General features: G+C 38.5%; 1 protein-coding gene across 6 annotated transcripts in view; it reads left to right on the top strand.

Moving 5' to 3' along the window:
• Positions 1-24,307, top strand: part of LAMA2 (laminin subunit alpha 2) — a 1,231,414-nt gene that overhangs the window by 475,257 nt on the left and 731,850 nt on the right. For all 6 annotated transcript variants that reach the window (XM_075339908.1, XM_075339907.1, XM_075339906.1 and 3 more), the window contains exons 11-12: positions 7,420-7,560; positions 8,504-8,680. In XM_075339908.1, the coding sequence (XP_075196023.1) occupies positions 7,420-7,560; positions 8,504-8,680 (318 nt within the window). The remainder of the gene's footprint in view (positions 1-7,419; positions 7,561-8,503; positions 8,681-24,307) is intronic.

The following is a 24,307-nucleotide window of genomic DNA, read 5'->3' as shown; positions in this document are numbered from 1 at the left end:
TACAGTACAGACCAAACGTTTGGACACACCTCATTCAAAGAGTTTTCTTTATTTTCATGACTCTAAAAATTGTAGATTCACATTGAAGACATCAAAACTATGAATTAACACATGTGGAATGAAATACTTAAAAAGGTGTGAAACAACTGAAAATATGTCTTATATTCTTGGTTCTTCAAAGTAGCCACCTTTTGCTTTGATTACTGCTTTGCACACTCTTGGCATTCTCTTGATGAGCTTCAAGAGGTAGTCACTGGAAATGGTTTTCCAACAGTCTTGAAGGAGTTCCCAGAAATGCTTAGCACTTGTTGGCCCTTTTGCCTTCAATCTGCGGTCCAACTCACCCCAAACCATCTCGATTGGGTTCAGGTCTGGTGACTGAGGAGGCCAGGTCATCTGGCGTAGCATGCCATCACTCTCCTTCTTAGTCAAATAGCCCTTACACAGCCTGGAGGTGTGTTTGGGGTGATTGTCCTCTTGAAAAATAAATGATGGTCCAACTAAACGCAAACCAGATGGAATAGCATGCCGCTGCAAGATGCTGTGGTAGGCATGCTGGTTCTGTATGCCTTCAATGTTGAATAAATCCCCAACAGTGTCACCAGCAAAGCACCCCCACACCGTCACACCTCCTCCTCCATGCTTCATGGTGGGAACCAGGCATGTAGAGTCCATTCGTTCACCTTTTCTACAAAGACACGGTGGTTGGATCCAAAGATCTCAAATTTGGACTCATCAGACCAAAGCACAGATTTCCACTGGTCTAATATCCATTCCTTGTGTTCTTTAGCCCAAACAAGTCTCTTCTGCTTATTGCCTGTCTTTAGCAGTGGTTTCCTAGCAGCTATGTTACCATGAAGGCCTGCTGCACAAAGTCTCCTCTTAATAGTTGTTCTAGAGATGAGAATGTGTGTCCAAACTTTTGGTCTGCACTGTGTATTTATATATGTATATATATATATATATATATATATATATATATATATATATATATATATATATATATCATGAGAGCTTGTTCTTTAACATTTTATAGAATATATACCTGTCATGCTGTTCGATACAAGAGAACTTGGCACACCAAAATTGAATATAAGGACTTTATTATATAGGCAATCCAAAAAATGTAAAATGTAATTTGTTGACCCCTATATTTGGGTCTTTTTCAGACACATAAGATCATTATGTAGGGATATACCTTTAAGATGAGGATATTGTCAAAATGATTGTGAGATTTATAGATAAATCAGATTGCTGTTTTGTATAGATGTGCTGGCGCAGTATAGCAGGGCATCATAGAGCAGAAGGGCACCCTATATCACGCCACCACATCCATACAGAACAGCAATCTGATTTATCTATAAATCTCATGGTGATTTTGACAGTATCACCATTTTAAAGACATATCTTGGGTAGGGATATGTCTTTAAAATGGTGATACTGTCAAAATCACCATGAGATTTATAGATAGATCAGATTACTGTTCTGTATGAATGTGGTGGCGTGATATAGGGTGCCCTTCTGCTCTATGATGCCCTGCTATACTGCGCCAGCACATCTATACAGAACAGCAATCTGATTTATCTATAAATCTCACAATCATTTTGACAATATCCTCATCTTAAAGGCATATCCCTACATAATGATCTTATGTGTCTGATAAAGACCCAAATAAAGGGGTCAACAAATTACATTTGGATTGCCTATATAATAAAGTCCTTATATTCAATTTTGGTGTGCCAAGTTCTCTTGTATGTAATGACGATTTTAACCCTTATTGAGCACCTACAATTCCAATTGTGTCATAAACCTTATTCCACTGTCATGCTGTTCGGGCAGCTGCAGCCTGATAAACAGCAATACCTTTACAAAAACAGAAGTAATCAGTGAGAAAACCCAACCTTGTTAACTGCGGCATCATTGTGCCACACAGTAGGAAAGAGCCCATTATTACAAATGGCCTCATTAGCTCTGCTATTAAGGTACCGTCACACTAAGCAACTTACCAGCGATCCCAACAACGATAGGGATCGCTGGTAAGTTGCTAGGAGGTTGCTGGTGAGATGTCACACTGCGACGCTCCAGCGATCCCACCAGCAACCTGACCTGGCAGGGATCGCTGGAGCGTCGCTACACAAGTTGCTGGTGAGCTCACCAGCAACCAGTGACAAGCCCCCAGCGCCGCGTGGAAGATGCTGCGCTTGGTAACTAAGGTAAATATCGGGTAACCAGGTAATTAACCTGATGTGTGCTGCAGCTAAATGTGCACAGAGCAGGGAGCAGCGCACACCGCTTAGCGCTGGCTCCTTGCTCTCCTAGTTACAGCACACATCGGGTTAATTAACCTGATGTGTGCTGCAGCTACATGTGCACAGAGCAGGAACAGCGCATAATGCTTAGCGCTGGCTCCCTGCTCTCCTAGTTACAGCACACATCGGGTTAATTAACCTGATGTGTGCTGCAGCTACATGTGCACAGAGCAGGAGCCGGCACTGACAGTGAGAGCGGCGGAGGCTGGTAACAAAGGTAAATATCGGGTAACCAAGGACAGGGCTTCTTGGTTACCAGATGTTTACATTGGTTACCAGCCTCCGCAGAAGCCGGCTCCTGCTGCCTGCACATTAGTTGTTGCTGTCTCGCTGTCACACACAGCGATCTGTGCTTCACAGCGGGACAGCAACAACTAAAAAATGGCCCAGGACATTCAGCAACAACCAACGACCTCACAGCAGGGGCCAGGTTGTTGCTGGATGTCACACACAGCGACATCACTAGCAACATCGCTGCTACGTCACAAAAGTTGTTCGTTAGCAGCGATGTTGCTAGCGATGTTGCTTAGTGTGACTGGGACTTTAGTATGAGGATTAGTATGCATTTTGACAGTCTTATGCTGACAGCCATAATGCACTCTAATGCATAAGTATTCCAGTGTAATACAGTATATGAGTGATCAAGTTTGTTCACTGTTCCCAAAGTGGTATGAAAATGGAAAGTAACAAAAAGTCAAAATAGTTAAATATACAAAAAAATTTGAAAAACTTAAAAAAAAATATAATGAATGCCATAAAAATGGCAGAATGTCTGTGTTTTGTTGCTTTCCAAATAACTGGAATAAAAAGCAATTGAAGATAACATCCGACTAAAAAATTCCTCTACTCCTTATGTAAAAAGCAACTCATTCCGCAAAGAAAAGTCCTCATACAGCTCAGAAAATGTAAAAAGTATTTTAGCTGTCAAAAAATGGCAACAATAAAATTAGAGACATGGATAAATGGAAAAAAGTAAAACTAGGGTCAATTTCAGTGCGGTTTATGCCATTGCGGTTCAACAGGCGTTTTTCCCTGAAACCTATTTTTTTGTTGCATATTTTTGATATTTCCTGAATAGATTTGGTAACTTTCTGGGGTGGTGGCATTTTCTTAAGTGTTTTTTGGAGGCATCTTTTCAGCATTTTTGGTGGCTTTTTAAGACCAAAAGGAATGAGCAAAATGGGGAACAACATTCATAATAGGCTCCAAATGACATCCAGGAGTATACTTGGAATTTTTTTGAATTTTCATTGACTTCTATTGTTAACTATGAAGGGTTTTTTAAGTGAAAAATGCCTAACGCATGGTCATTTCACTACTTTAAACCGCTTGGACTTTTTTGGGAACTTAAAATTATTCAAAGGACACTCAAAAGTCTGAACATATGCACATAAACTATATAAAGTATTGGCCATAACTAGTTTAACATTTTAAACAACACAAACATCCAAAAATGTAAGGCCCTAAAATGTAATTGTTGTTAATATGAAGGTACATATATACAAGGTGTTGGAGCACAGATGGAAACAGAATACACTTTAATACATAGGGTCTATTCACAAAATATCAGTTTAAACTACACAGTTTCTACTCCTATTAAAGTGTAATTTGCTAAAATGTAGTATCTGCTGATAAGAATGAGCTATAGAGTAAAAGTTGTTGCAAAAATGTATGGACCTGGTGGGAGATTACATTAAGTAAAGTGCTAAAATAACATAAGTATTCACATTATGTATGGCTCCCAAACATGGTCCTTGCAAAGTACTTTAAATGTGAGCATAAAAGTTTAAAGACTTACTTGAAAAATGTCCAACAATAAGATTTTCTCCAGTGGAAATATCAGATACTCCAGGTATATCAAAAATTAGTTTCTTTATTCCATCTTCATAAAATCTAATTACCATATACAGTATATGTATATGGACTATAGTTGTACTAATGATATGAACAGACTGCGCGTTTCAGCGGTCTCACACCACCTTCATAGTAACAGAAATTATATATATATATATATATATATATATATACATGTTTCAGGCAAGCATGCATCTCAGTGCATAAGGGCATGCTTGCCTGGAACATGTTGAGACTATAATTCAACCATCATGATGTTTTAAAAATTTGCTGAATAAAGATGAAGATTTTAATTATAGGACTCGACACTTTATCCTTTTTCACCTTCATAGTAGTCTATAGTTACACACAAAATAATAATAATAATAAAAAAATGTATTCATTTATATGGCGCTATTAATTCAACAGCATTTTACATACATTGGCAACACTGTCCCTAAATTTCCTATCAGTATTTTTTTTTGGAGTGTGAGAGGAAACCAGAGTACTCGGAAGAAACCCACACAAACAGTGGGAGAAATACAAGTGCAATAAATTGCATTAGAAAATCATCAAAAGTTAATTCATTTAAGTAAGTCAATACTAAAAGGGAAACACATATATATAGCATCATTACACACAGAGTGATCTATTTCAAGTGTTTTTTCCTGTTAATGTTGATAATTATGGGTTAAAGCCAATAAAAACCCAAAAGTCATTATTTCAGAAAATTAGAATAATTACCACAAAACACCTGAAAGTCTTCTAGCGCTGTATCCAACTCTTACAGCGGCCCTGGTGCCGGGTGGCATGCTGGGTAATAAGGGGTTAATACCAGCTTTGATTTACCAGCTGGTATAAAGCCTGAGATTCTTGATGTCAGGTCAAGTTTGACCCGGCCATTAAGAATCTCCAATAAAGGGTTAAACAAAAGACAGCGGCAACGTCACGTCACCAAGTACCTACACAACCTAAGACACACACTAAATCTGTCCCTAGCTCACCAGCACCTCCCTCTACACTAGCTGACTGTTGATCAGAGACAAGCACAGCGCAGTCAGGTGTCATAGAACTGAGGATGCTGTGCGGCCAGCCAATCACTGTAATGCCACAATCTACATGGCTGTGGAATTACAGTGTGCGGCAGCCAATCCCTACATGTGGGCTGACTCTGTAAAGAGCTCCAACATGCAGGGAGGGGGAGCCGAGCATCTGCCCGAGCATCTCGCCGGTACTCTGAGCTCGCCGAGTATACCGAGTACTGAGATGCTAGGGCAAGCACCAAGTAGCGGCGAGCATGCTTGCCCATCCCTAGTGCTGATTACTTTATGGGTGCTGTTGATAGTTTGATTAGATAATATAACTTATACTCCTGGATAGAGAGAATAGTGAGAAGCTTGTAGAACTAATTACATGTAAGGCTGCAGCAAAAAAAATAAAAGGGTTTACAATTCTTGTGGTATAATAAGAATAGTGCTTGCCTTTGTAGAAGTGCCTCCCTTGAAAATGAAAGTCTACAATTACTGCGGCATGAAGTTGTGAGTGCCTGTGGAGAGTTAATACGTCAGCTGGTCTCAGCAGGATGCCAAGAACACAGACCAGGGAGGTAGCATGGAGAGCGGAGGCATGTGTTGGTAGCCAGGGCCTCAGCCAAAGGCATTCCTGGATACCAGACACGAAATGCAGAAAAGCAGGTGCCGTCACAATGCTCAGACGTATGGAAGTCTCTGCTGGAAAAAAATAGTCCAGCTAGTTTCACAGGCGTGCGAGCCTTCTTCCTCAGGGATGTGCCCCTTTTTTTTTTTTTTTTTTTTTTGTTATAGCCTTACATGTGATTAGTTCTATAAGCTTTTCACTATTCTCTATCCAGAACTATAAGTTGCATCATCTAATCAAAATATCAACAACACCCACAAAATAATCAGCACTTATCAGTTATTGTGCCATTATTCCTTTTATTACTAATAAGATACAAACATCTCACCCTTGTCTATAATAGACTCCTGAATTACCCCCCTCTTGTTTTTTTCTGCAGAACGATTCCTGTTAAAGCCTTTATCATTGACCCACCAAAGCCAGCTTCATTTTAAATCAGTTAGTACATATATTCCTACAGGCAAGTACCCCATTATTGATTAATTAAATTAAGAATCCACAGATCCATATTGTTAAGTAGTCTCAATAGACAGCCCTGGTCCCTAATTAACAGAATAAACCTATAATTGACCAACCGTCCTTCATAATTTAGTAATATCCAAATGGACAGCAAAAATTAATAATAATGTTTTATGTATTAGAAAAATATATCAAAAGATCACACAGTGCGGTTTACGCGTTTTAAAAACAATCAGGGAAAAATTCCAAAAAGTACCCCATTATTGCGAGCAACCTTGTTAGCTTTCATCTTAGAGGCGCGGTAGATCCTTAATATTTATAGTTTTTGTATCTGCTGTTTGACAGGGATACATGGCCCCTGCCTTTTACCTACAGGTCTACGTCAGATCAATAAAGGTCTTTTTGTATTTTATCCTAGTGTGACCACTGGTGGTTTTTTGTTTATATACTATATATATGTATCTTTCCTTGAATAGTGTAACAGCTGTTTCTTCTGTCCCCCACTGCACCAAAGCATGTTTCGCATAGACTTCTTCAGGAGACACACTTTAGTAAATTGCACTTTAATAGGGGTGGAAACTGAGTACTTTAAACAAATATTTTGTGAATAGACCTCCTATGTATTAAAGTGTATTCTGTTTCTTTCTGTCCCCCAACACCTTGTAGCTTATATTTTATATGAATTTTGTTTTTACATTCATATTAATAAGAGTTAAGTTTTAGGCCGTAAACTTTTGAATGCTTCTGTTGTGTAAATTAGAAATTAATACGTTTTTTTTTAGTTAATTCTGAGTGCATTACAAGCCATTTTTGTACCCACTCCAAACAGTGTGAAATTATCTGAGGGGTTGGTTAATAAAGCTGCTAAAACAACGATTTAACTTTACATGTCAGAGATGTTTTGGTAGCTGCATGTCAATATGTAAATTTACTGGTACGCACAGCCTTAAAAAAATTATTCAAATTTGCATGCAGAAAAATGTCACTAAAAATTGTAAAATTAATAGGCTTTTATTTTACCATGGTTCACAATAATCAGAATCTGTTTCAGATGTTTGCAATTATTGAGTAAACTCAAATTAAAAATTAAGGAAAGCTGGAAGAGTATTAATTGGAAACTTGTAGACATGTTGTCATGCTATCATGATTTTTTTTCTTTTAGGATAATGTTGCGGGAGATAACTGTAATATATGTAAACATGGCTTCTTTAACATTAAGTTTGACAATCCCAGCGGATGTGATCAGTGCTTTTGTTCCGGAGTCACAAATATCTGCATTGATTCTAGGCTTACGTATACCAAAGTAAGTACATTAATAAACTATTGGTATACTGAAACTAAATAATCTACAAATATTTACTGTATGTTGCTTTTTAATACCAAAATGACATTATGGAACCTTGTAGATAACTTTAGCCATCATTTTATATAGATACATTATTTTATGTAATATATAAACTCATGTTTTCAGTGCAGAAGCTATAGAGTTGCAGGAGTAGTGATTGCCCAAATTGGTTATTGCTGATTCCCAAATGCATTTTGCTACATTAAATTATCTTTATAATATATTGTACATGATAGTTGGGTAAACTGTAGATCATGTTTTTACTGTAAGTACAGTCCAGAATATTGAAATAGGTTGTCCACTTAGTTTACATTGATGGTGTATACTTAGGATAGATCATCAGTTTCTGATCTGCTGGGATCCAATACACCACACACTCACATACCAATTGTTTTCTGTGTCAGTGGGTGGCCGGAAATGCTCAGCTCTGGAGCTGCCCCGTCTTCTGATAGTTGCCACAGCTGGGTAATGTACATCTGCCTTCTATTGATTTGAATGTGAGGTGGAGGTGCAATAATCAGCCGCTATCAGTTGACGAGACAACTCCAGAGCTCAACATTTCCAGCTGCCAGGACTGAGAACAGCTGATCGGTGGTGGTGCAGGTGTTGGACCCCGGCTGACCTAGGTTGGACCTAAAGATTATCAATGTTAAAGGTAGTGGAGAACCTCTTAAGCCTGTGTCTGTATACTAAGCCAAAATAAAATTTTACATTTGTAAAAGTGTGTACTTATGGAACAGGAAAACATGACCATAGCAAACAATAAAAGTCTAACATGACACATTTCAGTTGAATAATTAAGATATAAAATAAATAGTAGATAATAATTAATTTGCATATCATTTTTAGGGCCACAAATAAACAATGTACCAAAACACATTCAAATGTTTTTTTTTGCCAGATCGTTGATATGAATGGTTGGTACCTTACCGATTTAGAAGGTAACATCAATGTTGCACCCAATAAGGATAAATTTGATGGCCCGCAGCAACTAAGTATTAAAAGAGAAGATGCACGATCCCAAGGGCTACTGGATATCATGTACTGGTCAGCCCCAGATTCATATTTGCACAACAAAGTAAGTTTTTTTCATGATAATCTGTCTTCATTTACTGACTACTTATGATAATGCCAGTTAGAGTATAGACGCAATTGGGATTAATTTTAGCCAAGTTGATTCATAAATTTTCTGTAAATTGTTTTAGAAACCATAGTTTTCATTCTACATTTTTTTATTGTAGAATAGAATTGTATGCAGATAAGACGTCCAAGAAAATAGTGGTGCAAGATTTAGCTTGTATTCCATTTTTAGAACACCTTTAGCCATATTAAAGTACTATAAATACAGCCCTTTTTAAGAAAAAAAAATATGATTATTTCCATTATATTCAAGTTGATTGAGTATCCAGGTTCTTTAATTTGTTAAGATGCACCAAAACCATTGTAGCTAGCAAGAAGACAAGTACCGTATATACTGGCGTATAAGACGACTTTTTACCCCCTTAAAATAATGGCTACAGTGGGGGGTCGTCTTATACGCCGGATATACGGGGGGGTGTGTATGTACACTGCAGCGTCCAGGGGAGGTGGGGGCAGCAGCTCTGGAGCACAGGGGAACGCTGCGGCCTGCAGCCTTTGATCTCCTGCACCCGCTCATATAATATGCACAGCCGCTGTCCATCTCCAATGGTGCTGAAATCGCACGCAGTGAGGGGCTGGAGCAGCGGTGCATATTCTATGAGCCTGCGTCCCAGTGTGATCGCACATGTCCCCCATGTGTTAGATTTGGCCCCCAGGCTGCTGCTCATTCTAAAATAAAAAAGCTTTACTTACCCCTGCAGCGTTTCTCCCTGTGTCCCTGCTTCCACTGTGATCAGGCAGAGATCTCAGGCTGCTGTGCCGATCACATGACCGCACTGAGAACCAGGAAGTGGAAGAACAGAAGCACGGAGCCAGACAGGAGGGAGCTCAGCGCTGGAGGAGATAAGGAAAGAGGGTTTTATTTTACTTTGGGCAGCAGCCTAGGGGCCATATCTGACACAGGGGGACTTGTGCGATCTATAGGGGCCATGGGCAGCACTATGGGGGCGATATCTGACACAGGGGGACTTGTGCGATCTATATAGGGGCCATGGGCAGCACTATAGGGGAGATATCTAACACAGGGGGACTTGTGCCCATTATGGGCCCCGGTGAGCTGCTTCTAACCCCCCAGATGTATGCCCTGCCAATCCCCCCCCGCCGATGCCTCGGGTGCTGTACCCGCCGAGCCGCGGGTGCAGGCCCCACAGAGCAGCAGAGTTGTGTGTATTTGTCTGTATGTAGCAGAGTTGTATGTGTTTGTCTGTATGTAGCAGAGTTGTATGTGTTTGTCTGTATGTAGCAGAGTTGTATGTGTTTGTCTGTATGTAGCAGAGTTGTGTGTGTGTGTTTGTCTGTATGTAGCAGAGTTGTGTGTGTTTGTCTGTATGTAGCAGAGTTGTGTGTGTCTGTATGTAGCAGAGTTGTATGTGTTTGTCTGTATGTAGCAGAGTTGTATGTGTTTGTCTGTATGTAGCAGAGTTGTGTGTGTGTTTGTCTGTATGTAGCAGAGTTGTGTGTGTTTGTATGTAGCAGAGTTGTGTGTGTTTGTCTGTTTGTAGCAGAGTTGTGTGTGTTTGTCTGTTTGTAGCAGAGTTGTGTGTGTTTGTCTGTTTGTAGCAGAGTTGTGTGTGTCTGTTTGTAGCAGAGTGTAGTACCATTGTTTCAGTCCAGTTGTGGCTTTATACAGCAGGGAGGAGCATTCCTTGCTGTACTAAGTGAACATTGGAGCGATTGATCTGTCAATGGCCCTTGTACGGCTCTCGCGGAATTAAAATTAACATGTTGCAATCAAAGCAGACTTTTTTTCATTTGGGAGCGGGGTAGTCTTATACAGTGAGTATATCCCAAATTCTATATTTTTAGGGCAGAAGTTGGGGGTCGTCTTATACGCCCAGTCGTCTTATACGCCGGCATATACGGTAGTTTTTAATCCAAAATAAAAAATATAATTCTATTCCTGTTATAGTAAAAATAAAACTACTTGCAGACCTATAAGATCAGCAGTCACAGCCATTTTTATATAATTTATGAAAACATCTTGAATGTATAAAAATTATAGTTAGAGTTACAAAGTGGAGAGTTACAGAAAAATAGTGAGATGGCTGATGCATTCTTAATGTTTCCTCTGTGATTGAAAAACTCCAAGTGTTCTTGCTACCATTACAAAAAAATCATCACATTTATTTATTGAGTAGAAAGACTTCCTAACACACAAGTGTGAACAGGTGTATACTTAAACATTAAAGATACATATAAAATATACATATAGCATTAAATATATTATAACAAATAAAGAGACAGTTGTTCTCTGAAATGCAAAGATATATTATCAAAAAATATAGGAACATAATAAAAAATAATAATAATTAATCTTTATTTTTATATAGTGATAACATATTCTGTAGCACTTTACATACATCATGAACACTGTCCCCAGTGGGGCTCACAATCTAAATTCCCTATCTGTATGTTTTTGGAGTGTGGAAGGAAACCTGAGAACCCGGAGGAAACCCACGCAAACACGGGGAGAACATACAAACTCATTGCAGATGTTGTCTTTGGTGGGGTTCGAACCCAGGACCCCAGCGCTGCAAGACTGTAGTGCTAACCACTGAACCACCGTGCCGCCGGAACATAAACATGCATTGCTGCTCAGAAAATGCATAGAAAATTGAGATACTTAGCATATGGAAAAGGCCAGTTTTATGTGAGCCCAACAGCCAACATTGAGATTCATATCTGCCAATAAATTGGAGGTTTTATTTAACCAAAGAGAGGCATTAGAGTAGATTGGGACTCGGCATCAAGAGATTCGTCTTGACATTGGCTGTTGGGCGCACATAAAACTGTTCTTTTTATATCCTAAGTACAGAGTCAAGCTGAGCTGCCAAGGGCCTACCAGTAACACTGACTGCCAGGCGCACTGTTCAGCAAGCCTCTTTCACACATTTATGTGTACTTATATATAATAATGCACTGGGTAGTTTGATGAGCGAATGATGAGATGTTGCTTTTTTCTGTACATGTGAATAATGTAATGGGGTAAAATACTATTCCTATTGGGGGTAAGTTGCTTACTGCAGCACAGGGGCCCACAAGGGATTGCCCTGTTCCCATCTTGCCAGTTCGAGCTTGGCTAAGTATCTCAATTTTTATATGTATTTTCTTACCAGTAATGCATATCCACATTATTATTTATTTATAGAGCACCATTGATTCCATGGTGCTGTACATGAGAAGGGGGTTACATACAGAATACATATATAAGTTACAATAGACAGACTAGTGCAGAGGGAAGAGGGCCCTGCCCTTGCATCCTATAGGATTTTGGGGAGGAGACAGTAGGTGGGGTGTAGGTTGGGCGGCAGCTCCGCACGGTGGTGGGGCAGCAGCTTCGCACGGTGGTGGGGCGGCAGCTCCGCACGGTGGTGGGGCGGCAGCTCCGCACGGTGGTGGGGCGGCAGCTCCACACGGTGGTGGGGCGGCAGCTCTGCACGGTGGTGGTGAAGCAGTGAGGTCATTGAAGGTTATAGGCGTTTCTAAACAGGTGAGTTTTCAAGTTCTGTTTGAAGTTTGCAAGTGTAGTAGATAGTCTGACATGTTGAGGCAGTGAGTTCCAGGAGATTGGGGATACTCGGGAGAAGTCTTTGAGTCGGTTGCATGAGGAGCGAATGAGAGAGGAGGAGAGAAGGAGATCTTGGGAGGATCGGAGATTGCGTTTTGGAGTGTATCATGAGATTACTTCAGAGATATACGGAGGAGACAGATTATGGATGGCTTTGTAGGTCAGTGTTAGTAATTTGAATTGGATACGGTGGAAGATTGGGAGCCAATGGAGGGATTTGCAGAGAGGAGAAGCAGGGTGGTATTGGGGAGAGATATTTTCTATATATTACTATATTCATTATATTCATTTTTTTAATCATAAGGTCTCTTGCAACGTTATTATAGAATATTTGAGGTTTCCTCAAAATGTAACTGTAATTTTACAGTGAATTGTATGCAAACTTCCGTTCCCAAAGAACCGTAGCTTTAAATGAGCTATATAGGGATTTAAATAGATTGGAATCAATATTAAATAGGTGGAGGTAGGTATTCTGCATTCCCTATAATTAGCTTAAAGGGGCTATAGCAGAGAGAAAAATGTGGCGGTAGATCATGTCAAATGGCTGCTTAAGAGGATTCCGGAGAGTCAGACCACCACTGTTCTACAGAATTATTTAATGGTGGGGGCCAGATCAATGTTAGATTGGACTCATGCCTCTAAGGTGTCCATAGAAAACAAACATGCATAAGTGTAACACAAACAGTTAATAAACATTTTCCATTGACTAATTTATAGATGAAATAGCTTAACGTCCACTGGAGAATCCTTTCCATATATCGTCAATGCTGTCAGCCCATTGTCATTCCTCAAACAAATATCCCAATTTTAAGTTTACATGCTCCAAGCTTTAGCAAGTGACAAAAGCAAAGGATTTCATCCGCTTCACAGATATTTATTATCTTTTTCTTATCTCCATGTTCCCACTCACTGAATAGAATAATCATAACTCTATGTACAAATCGTTTTAACATACAAGCCTTTTTTTTTTCTTCCCCAGTGTAATGCTTTGGTCTTTTGTGATTTAGTATCAGCCTTTTTTTGTATGAATGAAACAATTTGACTTAATAAGTGAACCATATAAATTTTTGATACTTCAATAATACTGAAAGCTCTTACAAATTACCACAGTACATCTTAACTGTCATGTTACATCATGTGAATTATAGCCATGATGACATTTTTTTACTCGAATGATTAAGTAGCTTACCATCACAATGGCTCCTGTAGATTTGACTTGTTATTTATTTATTTAGAATTTATTTCTGACAGGGGACACGCATTACCAACTGCAATAAAAGGAGGCTGAAGAATTGGTGCTTTTGAAGTAGATGAGGAGATTAGATCTGTTAGCTGTTCATATTAGTACTATGAGAACATAAATGTCATTGAATTGATATTTACAACAAATTATTTTTGGAAAATACCTGATAATATAAGAATATGTTTATAAAACATATTAGGAATGTTCAAAAATATCAGTTAAAAGATTTAAAAAAAAAAATAAAAATAAACATCTCTGTAATTCAACATCATTTACCATCTCATAGATCCTCCCTAATATTTTTCTCATTTGATTTTATCATTTATTTAATTTTACCATTGCTGGATTATTGTAAGATTTTGTTAAATCTATCTGAAGGTTTATGCATCTTTTAACTATGGAGGAATAATGACGAGTGGAATTCACTATTACGAAGTAGTTTTTTTCACATCTGCGCTTTGGCTTCTGTTGACAACATTTTTACGAAGACATTTATTAGTTAATGCATGCTAAAAAATTGTATTGATGAAAAACATGTAAGAAGATTAGCTTTGTAGTATTAATGTAACACAGATTTGGAGAACATACTGTTGATTTTATGGCATGGGCTATTAATACATTTCTACCTGAGGTCTCGTTACTTAAGCAAGATGATCATTCTTATTGATGTTTGCAGTAGCTATTTCCCATGGATTTGCAATATAAGTAATATTACTTACTTAGTAGAGATGAGTGAACCCACGGTTCAATGTTTGAACTGAACAAAGACTTTACAAAACAACAAAGTTCAGGGTTTGGAGATTGGGTGCCTTATGTATGCAAACCACTCATGCATGCATCGCTGTGATCAGGTACGCTTGGTACTCAGTCCAGTGCGAGCTGCTTGCAGTGATTGATCAGCTTGCACCGAGGTTAACAGCAGCATGATTGGATGTAGAGTGCACAAAAGAAATGGGAAAGCCCCACCCACCTGCCCCCGGAAGTGATCCATTTATGGCTGCATGTGGGTAGAGATCCGAAATGCCCATATAGTGACTTCCATTGGGGTTCACGTCAAGTCTGGATCCCAAGCCAAACTTTTTCAAATGTTTGTCTGCACCCATCGAACCAAACTTCCACAGGTCCAGTCATCTCTATTAGTTGATCAAGATTAAGAAGATCCATTTAGATTTTCTTGCTTTCAGGTTTTTCAGCATTATATTTCTTTTTTATACTCAATGTGAGTGAAGTTCAAATAATTATATACTTTCCGGTTATTGTTTCCAAAAAAGACTCTCTATAGAGGTGTTCCAATACTATAGACAAGTGTTTCTCAACCTTTCTGACCTTGAGAGCCACATCCACCTATGAGAGAAGATTACCAGCCACATTCAGCTCCTAAAGAGGGTCACGAGCCACATCCAGCTTCAAGAGAGGGTCACAAGCCACGCCCAGCCCTCTCTCACTAGTAGTGTCATTCACAGCCCCAATAATTGTATAATGGCGGCTATTGATTTTCCACAAAAATCACACCAAGGCTCTATACTTACATCCAGGGATTCCCACATTACCCTCATATTCCCACTTCAAGCATGCCCACCGCACAGTCACATCCAATTTCAAGCACCTCCTATGGCATGTAGTATCATGCTGTCTCTAACTTATCTCTAAACTACCAAGTCCAGTGTGTGAGCATCTAGCTCTGCTCTTCTTTGTGGAGCTATTCATATTATTCACCTTGTGAAGACCTGCTCTTTATTGCTGTTTACCAGTTCTTGTGCTAATGCACCAAACAGCGGAAAGCCATGAGCCACAGATTATGGGCACGTCAGCCACAGGTAGCTACAAAGCCACAGGTTGGGGACCCCGCTATTGAAAATGGCATAAATGGTTGTGAGATACAGAAACTAAAATACATTAAAAAGTTTTAAATTAAAGGAGTTTTATTCAAGAACTTGAGAGATTGTTGTTTGATTAACAGTATTCCATAATATGCCAATAACTGGAGAAGAAAATTAGTGTCAGAGAGTAACTGTCCTAAAATAAACCTTTTAAATAGTACTCTCTCCCAGCAATTACTGGAGGACTATTTTCCAATTAGTGACTGGCAGCTACTTCCTTCAGTTTTGTCACCTATGCATCATTTTTGGAAAGACCAAGAAAGTATTGTAGATTAACTCTTTTAAGACCTAGGATACACCTTGTTAGGTTGTATGTGTTCCTTTAATGCGGGCTTCTGCGGCAAGCTCACATTATTCCCCACTGATCTGATCTACAGACATGTGCAAACTAGCAGCGCAGGTGGATTGGGCAACCACTTGCGCCTGTTAACTAGTTACATCGCGCTGTCAAACTCTGAAAGCGTGATCGATCAGGCTCTGGCAGGGATCATGCCATCCCATGCCACCATCAGCAGCCCTGTAGCAGACGGGGGTCAGCTGATGACACCTGTTGCTGCCAAGACATGCTTCCTAGGAATGCCAGCTGAGTGTTGGCACTCACAGGAGTTCGGAATTTTTTCTGTTCAGAGGGATGCTGAAGCATCGCTCTGAACAGCGGAAGTGATCTGATATTGCAGGCTTGAGGTAGGGAACTAGTAAAATCCCAAAATAAGTTTAAACAAGTTTTTATATACTGTATATGAAAAAAAAAAGTTCAAATCACTGCCCTTTTGCCCTATTGAAAATAAAAAATAAAAAGATGAACATATTTCGTATTGCCATGTTCACAAATGACCAATTTATCAAAATAGGAAGTCAATTAATCTGATAATTAAATAAGTTGAATTAAAACATAGTTTATTAAACAAAAAATTAAAAGTCCCTCATAAAGGTAGATGGGACACGCTTTAAGAACAGGAAAACAATGCGTTTCAAGCAAAAAAAAAATCATGGTCATGAATAAGAGCTTTTTTTGCTTGAAACGCGTTGATGTTTTCCTGTTCTTAAAGCATGTCCCATCTACCTTTATGAGGGACTTTTAATTTTTTCTTTAACAAACTATGTTTTAATTCAACTTATTTGCTGGTGCAGGATTTTCCTCCCCTTTTCTTGTTTCACTTACACACACATTATCCCAACAGAAGACATCTTAAAAGAAGCACTGAACCCAGTGACACCAGTACACTACTCTCATGCTTCAGTTCAAGCATGCTGCTGTGCTCTGAATGTGCAGTACTATGCCTGGGTTCATATGAGCATGACAAAATTTCAACAAATATTTAGATAAGACAATATTACTGTAATGACGCAGTGGGGTCAGAGCTATTTATTGGAGTGCTAGGGGAAGAGCTTAGTATTCCATCACTGGCGGATGGTATGCTCTGATAAGTGTGGGGGAGTGCTTCATGTTGGATGTCTGACGTTTGCTCTGAGATTCAAAGTTGTCTAATTACATCACCTTACATTACTTTTCTTCTTTTAAGAAGCTATCTAGAGTTGGGTGAATTGTGAAATATTCAAGTCTGGATTATGCTATCTGAATACAGAGTATTATTCTAGATTCTGGTATTCATCACGAATAACATGTCAAATGCAAGACAATGGGGAACCCGAGCATTTTTCTTGGAAATCTTAAAGAAAAATGTGCGAATTCCCCTTTGATTTGCATTAGTTTTGTTATTCATGACATAGACTGGGATAATGGACACAAGATGTCCGAAACGTGTACCATCTTTTCATAGTTCACATATGGTTTTATGATGAATAACCTGCAATTTTAATGTATATCCATTAAAAATTTTATGGACTTGGATGCTGGAGACTTTTTCGTTTTCCTTGGATTTCACAGCCAGGCCGGCTACATTTTCCGTGCACCGTCCTCCAATACTGGTTTCCATGCAAGGCGGGTGAGATGGATTTGTTTTTTCTTTATGTTATTTGAATGCTACTCGGTATTCAGTAAGCATAATCTGAACCAAATATTTCCCTATTCACCCGTCTCTACTTATATCCCAATATAGTCATAGGGTCCATTTACATGGACTAACTGATGGCAGAATACATTTGATTGCCTGCTTACACAGGCAACCCAAAGCAAAAAATGCACACGGAACAATCTATACTGGATCGCTCAGTGTGCATAGCCTGCCGTTGTTCTTTCCTATGTGAGTCCTGTTTACAAAAGGCAACGCACCACCGAGAACAATGATGTTTTAGGATTTTGCTTTCGTTCATTTGGTGATCAGCAGCCTGTTTACATGGTAAGATAATTGTGAAATGAGCATTTTTAACAATTCTCATCTATAATTGTCTTGCAGTGAACACAACAAAAATGACTAGACAGGTCCAAAGTGCATAAGGAAATGATCTTTCGACAAGGGGAATGGAACAATGGAAACAATTATCACATTGATGTTATAACATAGAATAAAAACAGTTCATAGCTCTACAAAATGATTCTCCAAGCATTTGCTAGAGCAGACATAGGAGAGCTATAAATGAAACTCGGGCACATTATATGTCCTGTAGCTATCTTAGAAACAGCAGCCCATTAAGAGAGTTGGGCAGTTAGTATAGCATTCCCAATAACAAAATGTTTAAAGGCAATCATGGCTCATTAAGGAGAAAGCTGGTTAAAAAAGTCACTAAAGATATCATCATTGTCTGGGGATTAGATGGCAAGATCCATTTTAGTTGCCTTGATGAATAAAAATGTAAGAATAATACAAGAAAAATAATATTATAAGAGGAATGCAGCACTGGCATAAAATGCTGTAAAAAAATAGCCAAAAGCTCAGAAGCCCATGTAATATATATTTATATTATAGAACACTTAAAAATAAGTGTAAGAAGAAAGATCATTTTACTTTTTCCCAGTCTAGTTTTCTGTTCGACTGCTGAGAAAGAGTAGAGGTTTAAAAGACATTCTCTACAGAGTCATAAACTATGATGGTTGTGATATGCTCAGCTAGTTTCCCAGTGTTCTGTTAAAATTCTCATTAAGTCAAAGGAACTTTTGCAACTTCTGAGTTCCATATATTTTGTAGTGTATCAGTATCCGGCATCTGGCCTGTATTTCATTATACCTACAAAAGAACACATGATGGAATTACAAATGTGGGAATAGTTAGAGGTTCTATGAACCGAAAGATTACTAGAGAATAGATAAGCTATCTGAGAATACAGAAGATGGGACTGTTTTTGCAATGCTTGAACTTAAAGTGAAATATGCAATTAGAATTTAGGAACCTGTTGAAAATTAACACAAATATGAAAAATTATATATCTTTTAAAGGAATATGAAAAACTCGATATTTAATAAAAGGGCTGGTTTAAGACAAAGCTTGCTATGCCAAAAATTAGTATTATTCCATTAGTGCAATATATACTAGAGTTTGCCAGGAACCGCAATATTGATAAGTCACTAATTGCACAGAAAGTATTAATAAAAAGCCCAAAGTAGCAAAATCCCCCTACTTCTTGAAGTATGTGAAGAATAAGAATACACCTTTTTTTCGGATGCTTAGTTTTTTTTATCCTGGCTTTAGTTCTATTAGGGTAATAGGTATATTCATTTACTTATTTGCCTGCCTAATCACCTTTTGGATTTGGCTTTATATACCTTTGTTCTGCTGGTATTTCTTGCTGGTGATATTTTCCTTTTGATATCCAGCCATATTGCTGTTAGTTTGTGCCTGTGAGTGGTACACCAGCTCAGATACCTCTCTGCTGTTTTTGTTCTCTACTTCGCACTTTGCACCTATCCAATGTTTGTTGTTAGTGGGTAGGTGGCATATTCTTTAGCAATATTCTCTCTCTCCTATATTTTGTTGTTTGTCTTACTCACTCTGGGACCACTTTTTCCTTCAGCACACTTTCCCATCTGTTGGTAATTTGTACTCTACTCTGCTTCCTTTGATTAACATGAAGTGCTCGATGGCCAATCAGGCAGAGTAGGCTGAAGTTGCCATTGTTTAGTCTTTGGTCAGGGCTATACTAAATCCTGCAGGAATCACTAGGGACTGCAGAGTTGGCATCCTTAGTATGTACAGGTATCTGCAGAGTCAGTTGCAGATTCATAGTGTTTGACCTTAACTCCTTGTGAGTTGTTGTACGAGCATAACACTTTGCTATATATCAAATGAATTTTTGGAGTAGTATTCACAAACTGGGATTACCACTCTCACTTTCAATATGCTTGAGCAATGGAGTAGTTAACCAGAATCGGATTACACCTTTTTCTGTACCTTGGTGGAATTAGATGTTTGCTCCTACCTCAACACTTAGCCAGCCCCCATCTTGTATGCTAGCTATGATTGCCCTCCTGAGTGGCTTTTCTAGATCATGTAATGTGATAACTACAGGGAATTATGTTGAAGCACACCTGCCGAGCATTTTTTGGGGGCCTATCATTGCTAATTGAATTATTGAGTGTTCGAATTTGTTGGAACATGCAGATTTTAGGAAATTCAAATCAAAGACAATACTCCGCAGATTAATTTATTCATCTCTAATGTATACCTATGGAGGCAATACATTTCTAGACCAAAAATTATGCAATCATGTAATAAACATTACTTTATTCAATATTATAATCCAGGACCATTAATAGTACAAAAAAAACCATATTTACACCCACAAAAGAATGGGGATGATATACAAATACCAATCAAACACCCACCTAGCAACAAGTGTTGCAACTAAGAAATGCTTAACTAGCAAACAAAATAGCTTACAGATTATGCAATTTAAGCAATAAATCACAGTTAATAAAATATATAAATGCTAGAGATGCGAGAATCGATTAGTTGCATATCAATTTTGCATTCAATACAGGTCACGGTGAATTCAAACAACTTGAAATTCGATTTGATTTCCGTAAATTGCCCAAAAAATGCCCATCACCTTTTTACAAATTGCAAAAAAGAAAAATGCATTTGTCAAAGGCACAGAAGGCTCCCATCATTTGATGAGTGACCATGCTGGCTTTTCATTAATGCCCATTGGGATAGTGCAGCAAATCAGAAAGGTTTATGATAGCCTGTATACAGTCATATGAAAAAGTTTGAGCACCCCTATTAATGTTAACCTTTTTTCTTTATAACAATTTGGGTTTTTGCAACAGCTATTTCAGTTTCATATATCTAATAACTGATGGACTCAGTAATATTTCTGGTTTGAAATGAGGTTTATTGTAGTAACAGAAAATGTGCAATCCGCATTTAAACAAAATTTAACCGTGCAAAAGTATGGGCACCTCAACATAAAAGTGACATTAACATTTTGTAGATCCTCCTTTTGCAAAAATAACAGCCTCTAGTCGCTTCCTGTAGCTTTTAATGAGTTCCTGGATCCTGGATGAAGGTATATTTGTCCATTCCTGTTTTCAAAACAATTCCAGTTCAGTTATGTTTGATGGTCGCCAAGCATGGACAGCACACTTCAAATCATCCCACAGATTTTCAATGATATTCAGGTCTGGGGACTGGGATGACCATTCCAGAACATTGTAATTGTTCCTCTGCATGAATGCCTGAGTAGATTTGGAGTGGTGGTTTGGATCATTGTTTTGCTTAAATATCCATCCCCTGCATAACGTCAACTTTGTCACTGATTCTTGCACATTATTGTCAAGAATCTGCTGATATTGAGTTGAATCCATGCGACCCTCAACTTTAACAAGATTCCCGGTGCCGGCATTGGCCACACAGCCCCAAAGCATGATGGAACCTCCACCAAATTTTACTGTGGGTAGCAAGTGCTTTTCTTGGAATGCCGTGTTTTTTTGCCTCCATGCATAACGCCTTTTTGTATGACCAAACAACTCAATCTTTGTTTCATCAGTCCACAGGACCTTCTTCCAAAATGTAACTGGCTTGTCCAAATGTGCTTTTGCATACCTCAGGCGACTCTGTGTGTGGTGTGCTTGCAGAAACGGCTTCTTTTGCATCACTCTCCCATACGGCTTCTCCTTGTGCAACGTGCGCTGTTTGTTGACCGATGCACATTGACACCATCTGCAGCAAGATGATGCTGCAGGTCTTTGGAGGTGGTCTGTGGATTGTCATTGACTGTTCTCACCATTCTTCTTCTCTGCCTTTCTGATATTTTTCTTGGCCTGCCACTTTTGGGCTTAACAAGAACTGTACCTGTGTTCTTCCATTTCCATACTATGTTCCTGACAGTGGAAACTGACAGTTTTAATCTCTGAGACAACTTTTTGTATCCTTCCCCTGAACAACTATGTTGAATAATCTTTGTTTTCAGATCATTTGAGAGTTGTTTTGAGGAGCCCATGATGCCACTCTTCATAGGAGATTCAAATAGGAGAACAACTTGCAAGTGGCCACCTAAAAAACCTTTTCTCATGATTTGATACACCTGCCTATGAATTTCAAAGCTCAATGAGGTTACAAAACCAATTTAGTGCTTAAGTAAGTCAGTAAAAAGTAGTTAGGAGTGTTCAAATCAAGAAATTGATAAGCGTGCCCATACTTTTGCACCGGTCAAATTTTGTTTAAATGCAGATTGCACATTTTCTGTTAGTACAATAAACCTCATTTCAATCCAGAAATATTACTCAGTCCATCAGTTATTAGATATATGAAACTGAAATAGCTGTTGCAAAAACCCAAATTGTTATAAAGAAAAAAGGTTAACATTAATAGGGGTGCCCAAACTTTTTCATATGACTGTAAAAGCCAAGTCAGGGAATGCAATATCAATTTTAGGGGGATGTTGGATAGTTGGAGGACAACAGAGCATACAGCTCAGCAATAAAAATGGAAAGAGAAAGACTTAAAACAGTGGACAAATAGTCCATACAATAGTGTTATAAAATTGCAGGACTGAAGAAGATGAGAGTATTAGTCTTGGAATAATATAGAGTCAAATGACAGGGAGAAATAGAGATAGGAGAGATAGGAGAGATGCCAGTAGCAGTGCCGGACTCATTGTGATTGACCAGTGATACTATGTAGCTGGCATCTGTCCTGCTGTATTTGAGTTGCAATTACAGAGGTTTTTTCTTCATTCTTAACACTCTAGAAATCAGCAAGCCAGCCCAATTGTTTACAGAAAAAAATCTCACTCTCACTAACTTGTTATAAGCGACTGTACTGAATTTTTAAATTTGTTGTCTATTCCTTTTTATGAAATGGAAATACCGTAATTGTTTTGAAAAATACAATGCAAAGGAAAATTCCCAACATCCAGATATTTAGCTACAACTATACCTCACAAAGTGTGCAGGTCACAAATATGTTTGCTTGTTCTTCTATTTTACTAGTCAAATTTTATATTTATAGATGCAACAGAAATAGTAAGCTGTTGAAGGTGCTTGTAATTTGGTCGTGTGCCCACCTTGCACCTATTATTTTATTTTTGAGATGGGCTGTGAATTGAAAAAAAATAAATAAATAAAAGTTTTTTTTAATGTATACATTTAAATGTACATGTTTGATTTTGCACACGTGTTATTGTATTACTATCTGGTAACCATACATTCCACACCTGTACTACAGCTTGCTGCTTCTTTTTACTTTTTCTATGAGTATTTACCTAGCATTTCATATCAGATCCTTTTTGGCAAAGATTGAATAATTGGGGTTAAAAAAATTGTTAAAATTAACTATAGTGTTGTTAAAAATATATAACAAAAGAAAAAGTGGCATAATAATGTGAAGAAAACGGATGGCATTACGGCAGATCACTGGTCTCAGTTCCAGTTTTATGTTACCTCTATTAGCAACATCACCAGTTTGGGTCAGTGTTCAGCTCTTTTGTCTATGGTGAGCACTTTAATAGGATCAAAGTAGAGGGAATTATGGTATATATGGCACATCACTTGTATCAGTGCAGAGCAGAATGTTGTTACCTCTGTCAGCGACACTGTCAGTTTGAGTTAATGTTCTTCACAGAATAGTCTGTCTGATCACAAATAAAGAAATAACTAAGACGAATAATTTGTTTACCAATTTTTATTTTAAAAAAGTGCTGTGTTAAATTTGTTGTAGATCACTAGCGGGTACCACTCTTTTCTATGGTGAGGTAAATTTGACATTACTAAGTTGTGTTAAAGAGCTTAAAAGAAGTTGATAAAAGTTCTAAGAGACCCCAGAGTGTTATACATATTTTTTAAGGTCAATTTGAGGCTATGCAACATTATGAATCACTGCAAATTAATTTGCTGCAGATCAAATATTTCTAATTTATCAAACCTGGTGAATTTTAATTTCAAAAGACATGAACACCTTTAACCCCTTCACGACCTTGGACGAATCTATCCGTCATGGAGCGTGTGAGGTTAAGGCCCGCCCCCTGCCGCCAGCAGGTTGCGGCTATCGGCACACATATCAGCTGTTTTTAACAGCTGACATGTGTGCCTGCATGTTCCGAGTGGAATCGCATTCCACCCGGAACATTTAACCCCTTACATCTCACTGCCAAAGTCTGGCAGTGAGATGTATATGCATGCGGCCATGATTTTTACTTACCGCCGCCCTCACCGGAAGTCACGTGCGCGATCACGTGACTTTCGGTGGTTGCCATGGTAGCACAGGGTCATGTTATGACGCCTGTAGCTATCATGACTCACTTCCTCTCAATGCCGGAATACAGCTGGCATTGAAAGTAAAGCACCGTATCTGCAGTTCTCAGCTGTGTAGCTGAGATCTGCAGAGAGATAAGAGTGATCGCATTGCTGATCGCTATAGCTCCCTAGGGGGACTAGTAAAATAAAAAAAAGTAAAAAAGTAAAAAATAAAAAAAACAAAAAACCCCTAAAAGTTCAAATCACCCCCCTTTCGCCCCATTGAAGATTAAAGGGTTAAAAAA

Source organism: Anomaloglossus baeobatrachus, chromosome 3 (assembly GCF_048569485.1).
Source record: "Anomaloglossus baeobatrachus isolate aAnoBae1 chromosome 3, aAnoBae1.hap1, whole genome shotgun sequence".
Taxonomy (NCBI): domain Eukaryota; kingdom Metazoa; phylum Chordata; class Amphibia; order Anura; family Aromobatidae; genus Anomaloglossus; species Anomaloglossus baeobatrachus.
The sequence above is the reverse complement of the archived record's forward strand: the minus strand, read 5'-3'. Positions and strand labels throughout refer to the sequence as shown.